Source organism: Furipterus horrens, unplaced genomic scaffold (genome assembly GCF_987537825.1).
Source record: "Furipterus horrens unplaced genomic scaffold, mFurHor1.1.pri manual_scaffold_4, whole genome shotgun sequence".
In the NCBI taxonomy this organism is placed as follows: domain Eukaryota; kingdom Metazoa; phylum Chordata; class Mammalia; order Chiroptera; family Furipteridae; genus Furipterus; species Furipterus horrens.
Genome location: NW_028327174.1, coordinates 185384331 through 185403117, shown reverse-complemented (window position 1 = coordinate 185403117; position 18787 = coordinate 185384331). Strand labels below are relative to the sequence as shown.

The 18787-nt window shown below is 36.3% G+C and overlaps 1 protein-coding gene across 1 annotated transcript in view; it reads right to left on the bottom strand.

Moving 5' to 3' along the window:
• MUSK (muscle associated receptor tyrosine kinase) overlaps positions 1-16692 on the bottom strand; it is an 85007-nt gene extending 68315 nt beyond the window's left edge. The window contains exons 1-4 of the mRNA XM_090275955.1: positions 16406-16692; positions 4843-4969; positions 3976-4127; positions 875-1002 (exon numbers count right to left, since the gene is read on the bottom strand). Of these exons, the coding sequence (XP_090132081.1) occupies positions 875-1002; positions 3976-4127; positions 4843-4969; positions 16406-16484 (486 nt within the window). The 5' untranslated portion in view covers positions 16485-16692. The remainder of the gene's footprint in view (positions 1-874; positions 1003-3975; positions 4128-4842; positions 4970-16405) is intronic.
• Between the last annotated feature and the right edge of the window lie 2095 nt (positions 16693-18787).

The following is an 18787-nucleotide window of genomic DNA, read 5'->3' as shown; positions in this document are numbered from 1 at the left end:
TTTGGGAAATATATGTCCTTCGAAAAAATGACAAGTTCTACAATTAATACAAAAATTGTTTTTGGTAGTTAAAATATTACATTTCTCTTCTGCAATTCTAAATTCAGTAACATACATAGAGTCACCGCTTGCTTTTATTGTTGGGAATGCATCAATACTTATAATAAAAAGAAAGCCAGAGAATTATATAGGTTACCATAAAATATTTGACATTATGTGCTTTAGTTTAAATAAAACAAAGCTAATTGGTTTTATAGCATATTTCGATTATTTGACATACATCATTACCTACTTATTCCCCATGGGATATTCTACTATGTAGGTATAAGATACAAAGGCAGTATGAAATAGCATGTGAATAATAATTTTGACTTATCTTTGTGATTGGGGTATTTGTCAAGACATTTTCTTATTCATCAGCCTCGAATCTTCATGTTCTAACTTCACTCCAGAGAGTCCTCATTCATTTTCTTCCAAACCTCATTTTTCTCTCTCCTCCCAGAAACTGTTTTTCAGGTCTAAAGCTTGAATTTTAGTTCCAACCTTTTTATTTCCTAAGTCTCTGAGATTCAGTGTTGAAAAATAAATGTTCAACCAACCAACCAACCAACCAACAAAAAAGCTTCTAGCTTTGCTTTTACTTTGCCTGCTTTTTCATCCCTAACACTATTGGTTCCCGTCTTGTTTTTTTCCCCTAGACAGCCCCAACTGAAATGCCTTAAAATTTGCATATAGGGTAACAGAAATATTTAAGTTTGGTTAAAATGTTGTGTATGGGGAAAAAAATCTAAGGTCATGTGTGTAACTGAGTTTGCAGTGGATTATTGTACTTGAAAATAAGTTGTATATACATTTTAACATAATAATCACTTACCCTGAGAGCGCTATCTCCCTTAATCCACGACACTGATGGTTTGGGATTGCCCATTGTAGTACATGGTAGAACTGCTTTTAATCCTTCTATTATCTTTACATTTATGGGAGGACGAGTTATTTTAGGTTCTAAAGGAAAATAAAGATTCAAAATTAAAAAGGCTTATTAAACTTAAGAGTTTTTAACTTTCTATTTAATTCTAAATATCCATTTTAAGAATTTTTAAGGCATATTAGGTTATAAAATTTACCAAGTGTTAGAGCAGGTTTTTTAGTGGATAACAAACAGAAGTCATTGCTAAAAGTTTAGGTTACCTCTGTTTTATTAATAACTTGAAAAACACAAACTTATGAAATGTATAAGGAGCCTGAGTTATAAATTCTTCGCTTTAAAAGATAGTTAATAAAAATCTTATTAAAACAAGCTGTCACCATAACAATTCAACATAATTTATAGAAACAGACATGAAAACATTTGAAAAAATGTGTTAAGCTTATGTTTTTATATAATTCTGAGTTATGACCTACTTTCCCTTTAATTTCCAACTTCATTTGACTATTAAATTTAATGACTAAAAAAGTTAGGTACATTTATTCTCTAGAAAGTAAACCAGGTGTTATTATATTAGTAGTTAGAGACATTCTGTCATACAATTTATGGTTAATATACTCTGCAAAACAACCTTGGGTAATTTATCATTTTATGAAACACACTTAAATTAATTCTTTCAGAAGAAATAGTTTATGTCAGTTAATTTTTATTCTCCAAGCTTTCAGGGGAAGAAGTTATTAATTCTAATATACAGAAGAATTGACAAGAAGGATGCCAGTTATTTTACTACTTGGAACATTCATTAAATAGTGAAAACTAGATTCATTTCCTTATAATCTTATGTTATAGATACAAAACAGATGACTGAGAAATAGATGCATTTTATTTCTTTAAGGTCATGTGCCATAACCAATTTGTTACTTTGACAGAGGATAGCATGAAATAATAATATTTTCCCTTCTATTTAAATTGTGTGTTTACATGTATGTGGTGGGGAGTGGTTTGGTGGTGGTTATAAATCTTTAAGAAGGTAGAATATCAAGATAAATATGCAGAAAATAAACAAGAAAATGGAATCATGAAAAATTTTAAAAGGAGATTTAATATTTATTCATTAAGAATGAGATAGAATAAAGAGGGAGAAAAATGAAAAAAGAAAATTACCTAATTTTGAAAGGAAAAATAAAACACCTTTGGTCTTTAGATCAAAAGGTCCCACTTAAAACTAAGTAAGAACAATAAAAGAAAATACCTAACATATATATTCTTGTGAATATGAGAAATTCTAGAAATAAACAGAAAAATTATTTTAATTAAAAAAATAAACATCACATTTACCCGTAAAGAAACAAGAAAAAGATTTCTCATCTGCAAGAATGTCATATGAAATGAAACACTGTCTACAAAAACTAATGAAAAAGACTTTTTAAACTCTAATTCTATACCTAAATTATTATCTAAGACAAGACTTTCAGCCATGCAAAGATTCAGTATATCTTACATGCTCACACTGAAAAGAAGGAGCTAATAATTTTCTCCAACAAAATAATAACAACAGAATAGAAAGATGAAAGATAAAAATAAATATTGATGAAAATCAACAATAATAACCTTAAAGGTCTCTGGTGGAACTGGGTTTCACTAAATTTTATGGTGCCCATATGCATTTTATGTGAGTTTTTTTGCCCAACAGTAGCATGGTGTCAGACAGGGGAAAATAAAGATTACAATAGTCCCTCTCTAGATCGCGATTCACTTATCATGGCCTCACTGTATCGCTGAATTTTTTTAAAAATTCTACTTAATTATTTATCGTGGATTTTTCGCTATATCACAGGATTTTGCGGTATTGTACATATATTATTACAAGGTTAAGAGTTTATAAGGAACAGTACAGGAGGTCATGAGATTTGAGGATTCTGGTAAGGGAGTGCTTGATGATACAACACTAGGTTGGAGAGAGAACTAAGTATGGGAGGAATGAAGTCCCATTTGGGGGTCAGTAGAAGGAGAAACAGAGAGGAATCAAGGGCAGGAGAACGGGACCATGTTGGTGATAGTGTGTAGTGGGGGTATGGGAGTGAGAGAGGTAGGCTCTCTCCTTAGCTGAGAAAGAGACAGATGGAATTTGTGCCTTCTATTTGAAGGCATGTCATGAGTCTGGGAAACAGCTTCCTTCATCAAGCAGAGCTGGCAACAGAAGTGTTCATGTTCAGGGTATGACATACCAGAGTCTAAGATTTTAAATACAGTTCATTTTCGGGGGATGACAGGTCATTGATGGGGTAGTTGATAAAGAGTTAAGGCAAACATCACTGGAATTAATTGATGAAGTGGCTAGAGGTTCTGCTTCATGACTGTTAAAACCCCCTAGCATGACAGCAAGAGTAGGGGCGGACGGAAAGATACGAAGTCTGGAATCAAAGTCTTCAATAAACTCAGGGAGTGCCTGGAGGTGGGATGACTTGACGAGGAGAGTTGGTCAGATGACACAGATCCTCGTGAAAGGAAAGATTTTGCACAAGAATACACAATGTAATGGCTGAAACAAGGCCTAGGGAATTAGACATGAATACTCACTAGCCCTGTGGACATGGAGTGGGAGAAAGTAGCCTCCATTTAAGCAGAGAAGTCACTCAAGAACATCAAGCTTGAAGTAAGGCAAAGGGATAGAAAAATGTTTGCTAAGTGACTAGAGATTAAAGAAAAAGGAAAGGGGGGGCTGTATTTGGTTGTAATGGGACTGTTTTAAAAGCACAGAGTAAGAAATTCAGAGAGGGGTTCCTCAGTGAAAGAAATCTGGGTGGAGCAAATAAAGAGCTGTGTTAAGGCAAGCAAATGGAGAGGAAAGGAACTAGGAGACTTGTCTTTAAGGGGGTGGTTGATGGCAGGAATAAGAAGTGTGGAATTAGCCACCTCAAGGTCGTGTTTTGAACTTGACCTTATCTAGCTTTTGAACCTCCAGGTCTGTGGAAGGTCCCATTTACTGCCTGCTCCCAAATGTACCAAGGCCTCTTTAAGATCAATAGGTAATTGTCTTTCTCACTCACTCATCTTCACTTGTAGAGCCCCACAGCTCTCGGCAGCGCCTCCCACGCCATTGTTGGCTGTGCAGCAGTAGATGCCATCATCGCTGTCTTCCACGCTCAAGATGGTGAGGAGCTGCCCATTCTCGCGAATGCTGTACCGGGTGTCAAAGAGCCTGCAGGTCACAGTGGAAAATGCCAGGTTAGGGCCTCACCTGTGATGTTTTGGCTGTGGTGAACTGATCAAACGGATGATGTGTCAGTGAGGAAGTAGATTAGAGGGAAGAGGAAACAAATGAATATGAACGGCAGAATAAACTTATTTAGTCATATAAAGCTAATATTACATTCTAATCTTGCTAGGCTCCAATAATCAAAGCACCACTGAGTCCTTTAAAAATACTTTCAAAAGGGAATGTCCACTGATAAGGCCAAATGTGAAGTTTACTTTTCTCAGGAAAGTAACGAAGTCATCTTTCCACAATTACTGGAAACATCATCTGGATAATGGACACACACACATCAATGTAACTAGCAGAAAGGGTTAATTATTTATAGAAGTAATCAACATTTAACTTCATATTTATTCATTCATTAAACAAATATTTAGTGAAACCCTAACAAGTACCAGGCATAGTTCTAATTCTTTGGGATACTTAAGGAAGCAAATAGCTTTGATTCCCCATGTCAATTAAATCACTGTTTTTGCTTTGAGCAATTCCCTTAACCTCAGTGAAGTTCAGATCTTACATTTATAAAATGAGGACATTTGTGTTTTATATGTTATAGAAGGTGAACTTTAATGCTGCCAAGAGCTGTGGTTGCTTTTATGTCAAGATAAATCACAAGGTAGCATTGGCATTCTTACCAGAAAAAAAGCAGAATACTTACTTGATGAGAATTTTATTTCTAGTCCAGGAAATTTCAGGCTGGGGGTAGGATTCCACCGCACACATGAAAGTAGCCACTTCTTCAACTAAGGCATCCACTGTCTCCAGAGGAGTTGTGATGACAGGAGCTAGCAGGAGAGGGGAATGAAAATGAGAGCTGTTTGCTGACCCTCTGTAAGCAGTGAGGGGCCACTGTGAAGCTGAATGAGAATTATATTTCCACGTGGCACACGTTTGTCAAAAGGAAGAAAAATTTTATGTAGGGAATTTTGTTTCTACTTCCAAATGAGGCATTTGAGAATCAGAAAAGAAAGCTCCTAGGATAGCAAGCCTTGGAATTTATTATATGTGAGTAGGGACAGTCCAGGTTTTGGAAAATGCAAATACATATAATTTGGGTGCCTTCTTGAAGGGTGGGTATATAAAATTATGAATATAAAATGTCTCTGGCCTCCCCAACACCAGTTAACTTGAAGGGAAGTATGAATGAAGGGAAGTGAGAGGGGAAAGAGATGGTATTCTTAACGATTGTTTAAAAACAATTTTCCCACATTTTATTAAGATGTATGTTATATGAACACATTTCTAGGGTCTTAGAAGGGGATCCTACAAATAAGAGACTTTGAAGTTTAAGCTTTATCAGATTTATAGGGAATTCACATCTGCATATGAGTAGATTAGAAAAAGATTTCATGGTAAAAAGACAAATGACCCAAGTAAAAATGGGTAAAGAATCTTAACAGACTTTTTTTTTTAAAAATGTGTACAAATGGACAACAACATGGAAAGATGCTCAACATCATTAGCCATTCAGAAAATGCAAGTCAAGCCCCAATAAGATACCACTTCACACGCACCAGAATGGGATAATCAAAAAGGAAAGAAACAACAAATATCGAATAGGACATGGAAAAAGCAGAACATCGGTGTATTGCTGGTGGGAATGTAAAATGATGCAACCACTGTGAAAAAAATATGGTGGCTTCTCCAAACATTCATCGTCGGCAGCCGTCCGTCTCGAGAGACAATGGTGTAGCTTCTTAAGAGTCTATCTGCACCGCCGAGAATGGCTGTGCAGTCCGACTCGGGAGTGACATGGTATCTGTCTCCTCCCGTGTTGAATCGACATCTTGCGATGACGCTGGAGTGTCCTCTCCAGTGGAGCTGAAGCTACAGAGCCTGGGCAGGGTAATATGGAGGGTCTGCTGTTGCCCATGCAGCAGACCCCCCCTCTCTTCGCAGCTGAAGGGTCCAAGGGAAAGACGGAGTCGATACAGCTTGGGTTCAGGTGCGCCGCAGGAGTTGCCGGTGTTGACTACAACGTCAAACCGCCTTAGGGACTCCGGCTCCGGATTTTCTGTCGGGGTTTACTCCCTTAGCCTTTCCCCTGAAGAGGTATGCCGCAAGGCAGCGGAGGTTTTTTGGAGTCAGAGTTTTCCTTCTCTGATGTGCCCTCACTGGAAGATCGAACCAGCGACACTTAGCTCGCAGGCTGACGCTCAATCCACTGAGCTAAACCAGCCAACATTAAACCAGCCAAACATTAAACACATAATTATTCTATGATACAGTAATTTCACTTCTGGATATATGCCTAAAATAATGGAAAGATTTTTGTATACCCATTTTAATAAGAGCGTTACACATAATAATCAAAAGGTGGAAGTAACCCAGGTGTCTGCCAACAAATTAACAGATAAACAAAAGGTAGTTTATCTGTACAGTGAAATTTTATTTGACAATAAAAAATAAATGAGGTATGATACACGTGATAATATAGACAAACCTTGGAAACAATAAGCTAAGGGCAAAAACCCAGTCATAAGGACAACATACACGTACAGTTCCATTTCTATGAAATGTCCAGAGTAGACAAATCTGTAGAGACAGAAAATATTTTAGTGATTGGCTAGGACTGAGGAGGAAGATGGAGGGATTAAGGGGTAATGACTAGAAGCAAAAAGATGTATAAAGCACACCTTTGTCTTGTAAGGACCCACAATCTAGGTGACAAGGTAGGAGAAATGCATAAAATGATCAGCTATAATAATCAATTATGCCTGCCATCCTGCTATAATTATTAATACTGCCCCTTCTGATCCAAAAATACCTGGGTTTGGACAATTAACTATATCGCCACTTTAGTTAAAACACAAGGTACATATGAAAGCCAAGTAGGTACCACAGTTTTTTGATCCACTCATCTACAGATGGGCTCTTAGGCTGTTTCCAGCACTTGGCTATTGTAAACAGGGCTGCTATGAACATAGGGGTGCATGAGTTCTTTTGAATTAGGGATTTAGGATTTTTCGGGTATAATCCTAGCAGTGGAATCGCTGGTTCAAAAGGCAGTTCCATTTTTAGTTTTTTGAGGAAATTCCATACTGTTTTCCATAGTGGCTGCACCAGTCTGCATTCCCACCAACAGTGCAGTAGGATTCCCGTTTCTCCACATCCTTGCCAGCACTTGTTGTTTGTTGATTTGTTGATGATGGCCATTCTGACAGGTGTAAAGTGGTATCTCATTGTGGTTTTTCACAATGGAATACTATGTAGCAGAAAGAAAGAAGGAACTCCTGCCATTTGCGACAACATGGATGGAACTAGAGAGAATTATGCTTAGTGAAATAAGCCAGGCAAAGAAAGAAAAATACCATATGATATCACCTAATACAGGAAACTAAAGAACAACACAAACAAACGAACTAAATAGGACAAGGAGCAGAATAGCAGTCAATAGGGGGAAGAGGGGAGGGAGAAAAGGGGGATAAGTAAGGGAAGGGTCTAGTCAAAGAACGTGTATAAAAGACTCATGGACATGGACAACGGGGAGGGATATGATTGTGGGAGAAGGGATGGGCTGGGTGGGGGGAGCAATGGGGGAAAAATGGGACAACTGTAATTGAAAAACCAAAAAATAAAAGAAATTATAATAAATAAATAAAAAGAAAGCCAAGTAGGTAGTGTGGACAGTATTTTAGATGCGGGGTAGTTGGTGACAGCCTTGTGAAACACCAAGATCTGGCACATTGGCCATAAAAGATACACCTGCTATCTAAATTAACCTTATTTTTTCCTTTATATGCCACTCTTATAGTACTTGTCACACAGACACTATTAGAATGATCTGTTTATGTTTTGTTCCATACTCAATTACAAAAACCTTGAGCTTTGGATCAGGGATTTGTCTAGACCTCTTTCTATCCCCAGGGTTAGCGCATTTACTGATGTATTATTTAAATGAACCAGACTATATTTCTGAGGCCTTTATAAAAGCCATATATTTTTTAAAAGGTTGAAAGAAAGTAGCTGAAATGAGGGAGCAGAATTTTTAGTTGAAATGACATATACAGGTACCAAAGCCACCCCTTTTCCAATTTTCCACTGAAATAGTCATTAAAATATACAGAATGCAGTACCAAGAAATAAAGAAATGAAAGGTATTAAAGAAAAGTATCTAGATTGACAGGCACTTCTAATGGAAGTTTCAGGGAAATAAAACAGGGGAAATATCCTAGAAGAGATTCATAGCTGATAATTTTTCAAAATTAAAAAAGAAAGCATGAATATTCAGGTTGAAAGCTACACCAAGGACTAAGTCAGACAAAGAGATATAGGTTTATGCCTAGATAGTTGGATTAAATCTAAAAATTAAAAATAGAAGATCTTAACCCTTACCAGAAAGAAAAGATCAATTGCTTTAATAGAAATGCTGATTAGGCTGACATGAAATTATTTAGCAACAATTAATGCCAAAGTGCAATGGACTAATACCTTTAAAGGGATGAGATAAAATAACTATTAGCCTGGAATTCTACAGCCAGCTTAGATAATAATTTTAAAATGAAGACAAAATAAAGACACAGACAAATACTGAGATTGTTTACCACTCACAGACTTTCCGTGAAACAGTTGGTGAAGTCTGTAAACTCAGTAAGAAATAATTTGTACCCAAAGGAAAGGGATAAAAGATGACAACAGTAACGTAAATGGTGGTAAAATGACTGCAATTTTAACTCACTGTGGAATATTTTAAAAACAAACCACTAATTTTTGTGTTTATAAAAGAATGAAACTAAAATTATGGCTAAACAATTATAAAGTCAAAGTTCAGGGAAGAAGTTCAGCGGGTAGTTAAAACTAAGCTCTACCATAAACAGGAAGATGACAGAAGTACTTTCATAACTATAAACATGGGGAGAAAAATGTATGGCTAAATGCATGTGTTAAAATTTTATTAATGTTTGTTTATTTTCTTTTTTTAGACTTCACATGTAAGTGAAATAATATGGTATCTATATCTAAAGAACAAAATAAAAGAAGAAACAGATGTTTAGATACAGAGAAGGTACTGATGAAAGCCAGATAAGAGCGGCTGGAGGGGGGATGGGAAAAATGGTAAAAAGAATAAAGATGTACAGATTGCCAGTTATTAAAATAGTCATAGGAACAAAAAGTACAGCATAGGAAATAGAGTACAAAAAAACTATTAATGGTTACACTAAAAAATAGATTAAAAACTCAACTTTCAAAGCAGCAGGAGAAAAAAAAGGATTTTAACTATCAATCAAAAGAAGAAGGAAGAGGAAGAAGAGGAAGAGGAACAGGAAGAGGAGGAAGAAAGGAAGAGAAGGGAAAGAAAGAAAGAAAGAAAGAAAGAGAGGAAGGAAGGAAGGAAGGAAGAAAGAAAGAAAGAAAGAAAGGAAGGAAGGAAGGAAGGAAGGAAGGAAGGAAGGAAGGAAGGAAGGAAGGAAGGAAGAAAGAGAAAAGAAAGAAAGAAAGGAAGAAAGAAAGAAAGAAAGAAAGAAAGAAAGAAAGAAAGAAAGAAAGAAAGAAAGAAAGAAAGAAAGAAAGAAAGGAAGGAAGGAAGGAAGGAAGGAAGGAAGGAAGGAAGGAAGGAAGAAAGAAAGAAAGGAAGGAAGGAAGGAAGGAAGAAAGAAAGAAAGAAAGAAAGAAAGAAAGAAAGGAAGAAAGAAAGGAAGAAAGAAAGGAAGAAAGAGAAAGAGAAAATAAGGAAGGAAGGAAGGCAGGAAGGAAGGAAGGAAAGAAACCAGGATAAGTAAGCCAAGAAAAGACATGGTTAACAGAAGACACATTTAGTGTGGAAGAAACATGCCTAAATATATCAGAAATCACAGTAGACGCCAATGGTATAAACTGACCTATAAAAAGATAGATACTATCATACAAGAGTAAAAACCACAAAAGAAACACCTAAATAAATTAAAATAGAAATGTTGGAAACCAAGAGAGAAAAAATGTGTAAAGTAAGTACTACTTAAAGTGATAAAGCCATAAATAGTACTAATATAAGAGAAAAAAATAAGGTGATAAGCATTTATAGAATGAAGAGAAATACCACTCACTAATAAAAGGAACAGTTCATCAGGAAGTCACAACAATCATAGAACTTCATTACTTAAAAATAAAGACTTAAAGCCAAAGCCAAACATTACAATGAAGTTATAGGCTCCTAAATTTTTAAAGAAAATTATATACATACACATTATGAAAGAAAGAATGGAAGAATGAATACCAAAATGTTAGAAACCATTTTCTCCTAGGTGTGAAACTATGTATAATTTTATATTTTTGTTTTGCTGTATCTTACAGTGTTAAACATAAATACATATTATCTTTGTAGTAAAAAGTTACAACAAATCAGAGTGCCACAGAAATGTTCATTTTTCCAATGCAATGGAAGCAAACTTGTAATTGGTAAATTTTGAGAACGTTAATCTCTTAAATACAAAGTATATATTTTCTAAACAATAATGAATGAAAGAAGCAATCAATTGTATACTCACACGGATGTTAAGAGATAAAAATGAAACATATAATATTAAGTTTGTGGGATGCAAGTCATGATGGGCCCAAAGGTTAATTGACAAGATTAAATGCTTTCATTGTTTAAAAAGAAAGACTATTGAGCAACTAGGCACTGATAGGCACTGGAGCACAGGGCTTGAATTCATATCCCCACTCCATCCGTTTCCTGCCCCACTGAGTCACTTAACTAGTGCCTGGGTGTCTTCAGCTGTAGGTGGAGATGATAGTAAAGCCACCACATGGGGTTGTACTAGCTTGCAAGAGCCCAGCATCAATTTTTAGAATTTCATGAGACAACTGTTAAGTACAGCCATTATTAAAAACTAAAATGTACACATTAGTAAACTGAATTATGTAAAAACAAAGTAATAACACTCAAAATTTATCACTTCCTAATTATTTTACAACAGTTTACTATTATCTTTGTCCTTGAGGTTATTTACATCTAATGTATCTAGAAATAGTTTATAAAGGCATACTTTTGCACCTCTCTTCCCAATTCAGTATTGGTAGCTTGACATTGGCTGTGGTTGGAGAATTTTATACTACAGAAATCAACAAATTAGGGCCTTTATTTTCCATAGGGAAACAGATAGTCAACATATAGCAGCAACTCCTATCTAACTAGTATGTTACTTACAGTGACTGCAAATGGTACTTTGAAGATCATTGAGAATATTGAGTGGGCTCATTCTCTAGTGTTTCGTTAAAGTGGCAGGTGGCAGAATTGTATAAACAATTTGATTATGATACAACTTTTTTAGGATATGTAGAAAAATGGAAGAAAATATATCAACATTTTAACAGTCCTGTATGGGTGACTTCTTCTCTTTTCAACTTTTATGTATTTTGTGTTTTCAAAATCATTCTTAATGACCATATATAATTTTTATTTAAAAAACTTTATTGATTAGTTTCTTCTCACTCAGTACATTGTTGCAGAATTGATGGTGGTAATAGGCATATTATTAATATTATCTTTCCAAGGAGGTAACACAAACTCTGTGGATATCAGTTAAGAGCAAAAAAGTGTAAGTTAGAATGTCTTGACACACAGACATGGACAAATATGTGAGGTGCTATTATGAACTTTGTTAAGTTAACACCTTTCCATAATGTTCTGTGGTATGACAGTTTTATGTAAAGTCTGACTTTGTTTTAAATAATTTTAGTATCTAAAATTGATAAGAACCTGCTATGGGCCGTGCATTATATTTTTGCTTTCATTATCTCATCTATGTATCACAACAAGCATAAATCACATACTATTATTATTCTCATTTGTGGAGGAGAAATGGAAGCTAAGGATGGTTAAATAAACTGCCTAAACAACAAAAGTACAAAGTGAGAGAGCTGAATTTTAAGGGGTAAAATTGGTTTAAAGTTCCTGTCTTTTAACTCTTTAAGCTATACCATGTCTTCAGCATAGTACCAGTTAATCACAGATGTGGGGGATGGGGGCAGGGATAAGATTTACATTCAATGTCAATTTCCGTGAGCAGAATATAGTTGGTTAAGTCCATTTGCCCATATTCCAAAATTCTCCAAACAAATCCGCTTTCAGACTTTTACTGACACAATCACATAGTTGTATTAATGATAACTGTGGACTCAGCAGACTGTCTCTTGTTTACTTTCATTCTCTTATCCAGCTTTCATCTCAGCCAGAGCCTGTTTAAACTAGGGCACTATTTCTTTCCTCAGTCCAAGGACCACATGAATAACAAGTACATGAAAATGATACAACACTTTTCTGGACCCGAAGAGTAACTTAACTTGAATACTAGTTGCTTGATGAGAAGGACATAATATTACCCTTTTACGAGATCTAGCACGTTGGTCACTGACATGCCAACTTCAGATATAATAGTTGCTGATTAACATGACCAAGTGATTAAGTAAACAAAAAAGTCAGGTGTATTCACTTCTTTTTGTTTTAGTAAAATTCAGGCTCAGACTTGGAACACATTCATGTTTTTCTAACATCAAAAATACAGTACTGTTTTCTCAGTATAAGAAAACATTTTGGTATTGGAGATTTTCCAAAGCCCCCAAAGAAAGGATATTCAGTATCGCTCATCATTTGGCATACCTTAGAAACTGACACATTTATTCTACTGGTGATATATTTAATAAGATAAGTGTTTTTTTTTTATTATGATGTCTTTGAAACTTGTAAGGTTCACTGATAATCTCAGTTATCACTTATCAATGCTGTATCATCAATTCTTTTTCTCAGAGCACATGCGTGTCCTTCAGGAATGACACTGAATACAGGCAGGTAAGAGTTCTGGCTTTGCTTGTTAGAATTTTTGAAATTGATTCTCCTGGGGACATTCCTTTGGGTTAAGACATGATTTCAAAAGGATCCATCTAAAATGTACACGTACCCGGGAGTGGTCATTTCATCAGTCACTGACAGTCCTTAGCATAGTATAGAACATTATATGTTGAACTCTGGTAAACACTGCTCCAGGCCTTAAGTGTTCTTATTTCACTTTCTTCATTATTCAACCTATACTGCATGATTATGTTGCCATAGAACCTCAACTTTCTTTCTCTATAGTCCTTGAGCTTCACTGACACTGGAAAGCACCAGTCTTGAACTAATCCGGACAGCTGCCCTTGCAGTAACTATGTTCATATATTATTGTTGGTTCAAGTGAAACTATGGCACAGATCAGAGTTGCTACCAAGGAGCAGTCCCCCAGCCCCAGCAGGATTCTCAGCATGGCCCAGGAGTTCTTCTGCATTTTCTAGTCCACTGCTCTCATCTTCCTGAGTGGGACCACTTCCTTTGGGTCCTCTGCTCATGCCTCACTTGTCACTTTTCCCCAATGACTGCCAAGTTCTATTTCACTGCAACGTTACCTACTTCCCATGGTAGAAATCTTGATGTTTCTGCTCTTCCTTTCTGTTTTTTGAGGTCAATAATATTTAAAGCAATTTATGTCCCCCCAAACATGCAATGGGTTATTCTTTCAATGCACGTCAATATTAAGCATTCATCCAGGACTTGGTGTCCTGGATTTCAATGACAGCTGTGCCCGCTCTGAATTAGTCATATGTCGAGTCTGTGAATCCTATCCCTGTGTACATACGACTTAGAAGAGGAGGTTACTCAAATATCTCTAAAGTAAATCACTCAGACTCAAACATTTTTAGGTATGCTAGTAAATGGGGTAATTTAAAAAATGGAGTTTAGACAGGAGTTTTTTGTGCATGTTAAATGAATTCAGTGCTCCTTACATGAATTCCTATACTTTCACAATTTAAATTCTGCTGTACACTTACTACTTCATGATAAAGCATTAAATGTTTTTTAAAATATATGGTTGGCTACTTTCATACACAATGGTTTGAAAATTCTCCTATTTGTGGGTTATGATATTGAGCTCATCGTTGAAAGTATCACTAGTCAAATGATTTGGAAAAGTAGTAACTTTTTCCTTGTCTTTGAATGTTAGGAATCTTGATTAAACTGAAACTAAAACAGTAAAGTATTAATTCTTCAAAGTTGGTTATTGGTATTATTGAGAAAATAGCATGCTGACAGAAAGGAATCCACTGAATACCTTGCACTATTTTAAACCTGTCAGTCTACTTTGTAAACTATTATTGGGTAGATTCCCTAATTTATTCATGATAAAGGACTTAGGAGAAATATACCAACTGAAAACTTTTTTAAAAATTGCCTTCTGCCATGAAATTAAAAAAACAACTATAAAATAGTTTGTGTAGAACATTTTTATTACTTTAAATAATATTAAAATAATGGCACACGCCTGTGTTTTGTTTGTACCAATATAGTCCATGCATTTCAACATTTTTAATATTAAAGACTGTATTTTCATGGATATTGTTTATTCTCAGAACTGGATTGTGTAGTTAATCAATCTTTGTTTTGCTAGATTTGGTGTCTTTGGCTAAGGTTGATGTTAAATGCATATTAACTTAGATTTTATAATAAACACAGTAGACTGAGCAAAATATAGTTTTAATTTTTTACTTCATACTCTAATGATAGTGGCACATAAATTGTAAATGAATAAACAAAGTTGGATTAACAATCTGATTATTTTATTTAAAAGCCATAAATACCTTTGTTACCTTTATGGCACCATATTTTGAAGTTTTCAAAATAGAAATAGTGTGCATTTGAAATAAGAGCTTTATCTGTAAAATTTGGAAAAGGAAAATCATTACTTTCCAGAATACAAATTAGGAGTTGCTCATGTAAAAATGTTTATTTTTTTCCTTTTTTGTGCACCAAATTCTAATTTGCACCATCAAAATCAATTTTCCTGCTCCTTACTGAATTTTAGCATTTAACCACATCATCCTATATAACTTTGGTTTAGAACAGCACAAATAAGATATAACAATCCATGAGCAGCAACATTCAGGTGCTGTCTTATTGGACATCTGTTGTATGATCAGGAAGTATGAAAATAATCTGAAGGCAATGTTAAGTCTTTCTGGCTATTATTAGCTGTTTGGAAAGATCTAGACTCTCTTTTATCTGCAGATAGCTCAAAGCATTGCATTTGAAGATATCATACTGCTTATGTAAAATAGAAAAGACAACAAATTAAGTTTATGAAATCAGACAATGAAGAAAGCTGTATCTTACTAGCATGTGAATCTTGACGTTGTGGCTCAAAAAATGTTAGCAAACCACAAAACTTAAAGCTATATTTCCCATCTATGTAAAGATACCACCTTTGCTCATCTACACAATGCAAGCATTGTGTTCTCTGATAAAGTAATATATAAAGGGAAAATAAAATAGTGTGTCATAAAACACAGAAGTCTTTTTATGCTACTGTAATACATTTAATTTGAAAACTGTTAGCTTTAATGGATACCATTCAATCCATTGTCTTTTAAAAAAAGATTTCAACACAGCCCTCAGTCACTTTGCAAATCACGGATATTCCAGTCTTTCTTCCTGATTTGTAATACATTAGTCTCAGTTTCTTAATACACTGGCCAGAAACCATATCACTGGACATTCTTGCTACTGCAACAGGTGTTTGTCAGTTTCTTAAGTTGCTTTCCTTTCCCCTGAGGTGGTGTTATTTCCGGTACATTCCAAAGGCTCTGAAAAAAACTTTCACAGTCTCTTGCCAAGCCAAATCATGACTCGGCCTCAAAGTTATTGTGAACCCATTGTCTTCAGGCTTTTATCAAATAGGCAAATTGTGTGCATCTTTCTCTAATTCTGATTTTGGAGGAACTAAAATATTTATGAAGCGTTTTGTAAAACCAAAAAGGAAAATGGGAATAACTTTGGGTTCCGAAGCGAACACTCTGAATGCCTGGGAGTAAGGGTTGCTGATATCCCTGAGTTAAAAGGTTTTCATCATCCATTTAGACCACCCTGAAATTGGACGTCCACATAAATAAAACAGATCTTGATAACTTGCAGTCTAAGGTTCCTACCTGCTAATGTTTCCTCTGCCAGTGAGGGCTCTGCATGCACTGTCTGGTTCAATTTTTTACTGCACAACTTAATGCAGGGAGGGATACTGCTAGAAAGGAGCCCATCAATCAATCACTTATTTGTATCGCTCTCTCCCTCTCCACACATTGCACCCCGGCTTCACCAAGTAAAGCCCAACCCCACCATAATATGAGTCGATCATAATGAGAACACACACATACACACACACACACACACACTCTTTAGAACTGTGACAGGGCAACAAGAAGACAAGATTGCTCAGACCAACCTTTTGGAAGTTTCTCAGTCCCGCTGAAGGCAACCAAGGTAAGAATATGTACCAGTGGAATGTTGATGAGCTCTCTCATGGTTAATCCAGGCTCAGGCAGGAGAAAGTTCCTTCTGGACAATGCAAGGCCAGTGCCCCACAGTTTACATTTTAAAGCATAGTTTGTTACAAAAGGGTCGTCTGCTAATGACTGTTTGTGTCAGCAGCTCCACAGGCTCTAAGTCTAATCAGGAATTCTCAGACTTGGCTGTAATGATGGACACCGCCAGCTGGTGAGGATCCACTTCGACCAGTAATGAAAGTGTAGGGCTGGGGGAACAAGGGAAAGAAAATCCCTCTAGGATCCCTTTTAAGACAGTGACAGAAGGACAATACCAGATGCCTTTGGCAACCATCACTGTGTTCCCCGAGGTATAGGTTTCCTGATCCTATTCATCTCCCCACCTCTCCCCTACCGGCACCAGAGCCCTGGGTGTATCTCACGGTGACCCCGCCCCCTCTCTCACTCCACTCCCACCTCCAACCCATTGCCAACACCGGCAGGTTGTACCAACTCAGTATGTCTTGAGTTCTTCCCCTGCTTTGATTCCAACTAGTATCACACTATCGCAACCTCTTTTTCAGACATTCATCTTCTCTGAACAACAGAGATAGCTTCTGTCTGTGCTCTCCGCCTTGTGTCTTACCACCCTCTAACACCTTCTCAGAGAGCCTCTCCCGCTCAAAAGCCTTTAGTGGCTCCTCATCACATTAAACAATAGACAAAACTCCTTTATATGATAGAGGAGGCTTTGCTGGACTCTGCCTACCTTGTTAGCTTCATCTTCTGTAATCCATCCCTTTCTCTTATTTTAATACTTAGCAAAATGCTGATGGTTCCCTGTATATATAGCTTTCTTGCTTCCATAAACCATAAATTGCTCATACAGTTCCAGCCTCTTGGAATTGTTTTCCCTTTCTCATTATTTCTATTGACAACATTGTCTTCTAAATGATCAATGTGTGATGGTATATTTAACTACTGCCCAGCAGCTGAGGAGAGAACCCATTTCCCCACACATTCATCAATACTTACCTTCGAATTTTTACATTTAGGTAAAATACAATGGCTCTTTCATTGTTTAATTTCATTGGTAATGAAAGTTTTCATATGTTTATTGTCATTCATTGTCCTCTTTTGTGGCGTTTGTCTATTTTCCTCTTAGGTAATTTTTCTTTTTATTACTAATTTATAGGAGTTTCTTTAATACTTTGGATGTAAATAATTTATATCATTTCAACTGTTATGTATATTGCAAATATTTTCTACATAAAACACTTGGTAAATTACTGGACCTAATGCAAAATAAATTCTTCTTTCTTACATCACCACCTACAAGAGCCAGGTAATCAAGGGCTGTTGGAAGCTTCAGTGCTCCATTAACAAGAATCAATGTGCAAAGCCAAATCTACCTACTGAACTTCCTTGTTATTTAAATTAATAAATCCCCTCCTTTTTTTGGCTTGGCTAATATTAATTTTATTTCTAAAATTACAATAAAAATAACCCTAATGTGATTTTAATAGAAGAGATATAGATTTAATCAGGTTTCTTTTCTGGGAATATCCTGCAAAGTGCCACTTATTTCATGTGAAATTTAGGCATTAGCGGGATAAGCATATTTCTTTATGTGAAGTTCAGGAATCAGCTGATGAACAGAGTAGCTATCTCTCATTCCCATAAGCAGCACTAGGTAAATCACAGGGCTCTGGAAATTGGGGCGGCCAAGATTTATGTGCCAACATTCAGGTCAAGATCAGGAGCCTCCATCAATGAAGGGAAGTCCAAGGTGAGCCACTCAAGAGGCCTCTTCATTCAAATGCGCAGGAGGAGGGTTTTTGAGTGAGCACTCCCCACCTTCTCTCCCTTCCCCCCTAAAGCAGCAAACAAGCATGGAAGGCGCCCATTCTGAATCCAGCAGGAACTGCACCCTGTGACCCAGTGATGCCAGGAAATTATTCACTACAGATTCCACCATGGCCTGAGTCTGAAGGTGACAATTGTCCTCTGCAAAGCTAAGAGGGGACAAAGCTCTGTTGAAGAAGAATGGAGCCAGAATTGGAGAGAGAGTGCTGGTTCAAAAAAAAAAAAAATCCATCATTGGCCAAGAGAAACCCACAGAGAGTGTGGCTTAGGCAGGGTCCCAAAGTGCGGCAGCTGGAGGCTATCAGCCGATCATGTTCTTTGCTGTAGTTTCTTGGAACTTGGCTACAAAATTGCCTTCTCTTCTACAATAAAAGCAAATCTATTACTTACAATAATAGGCTCATTCAGCCACAGAGAGTGGAGCCTGGGTGCCAGCCAGTCTTCCCTTTAATAAAATACAGCCAGCCATCAATTAA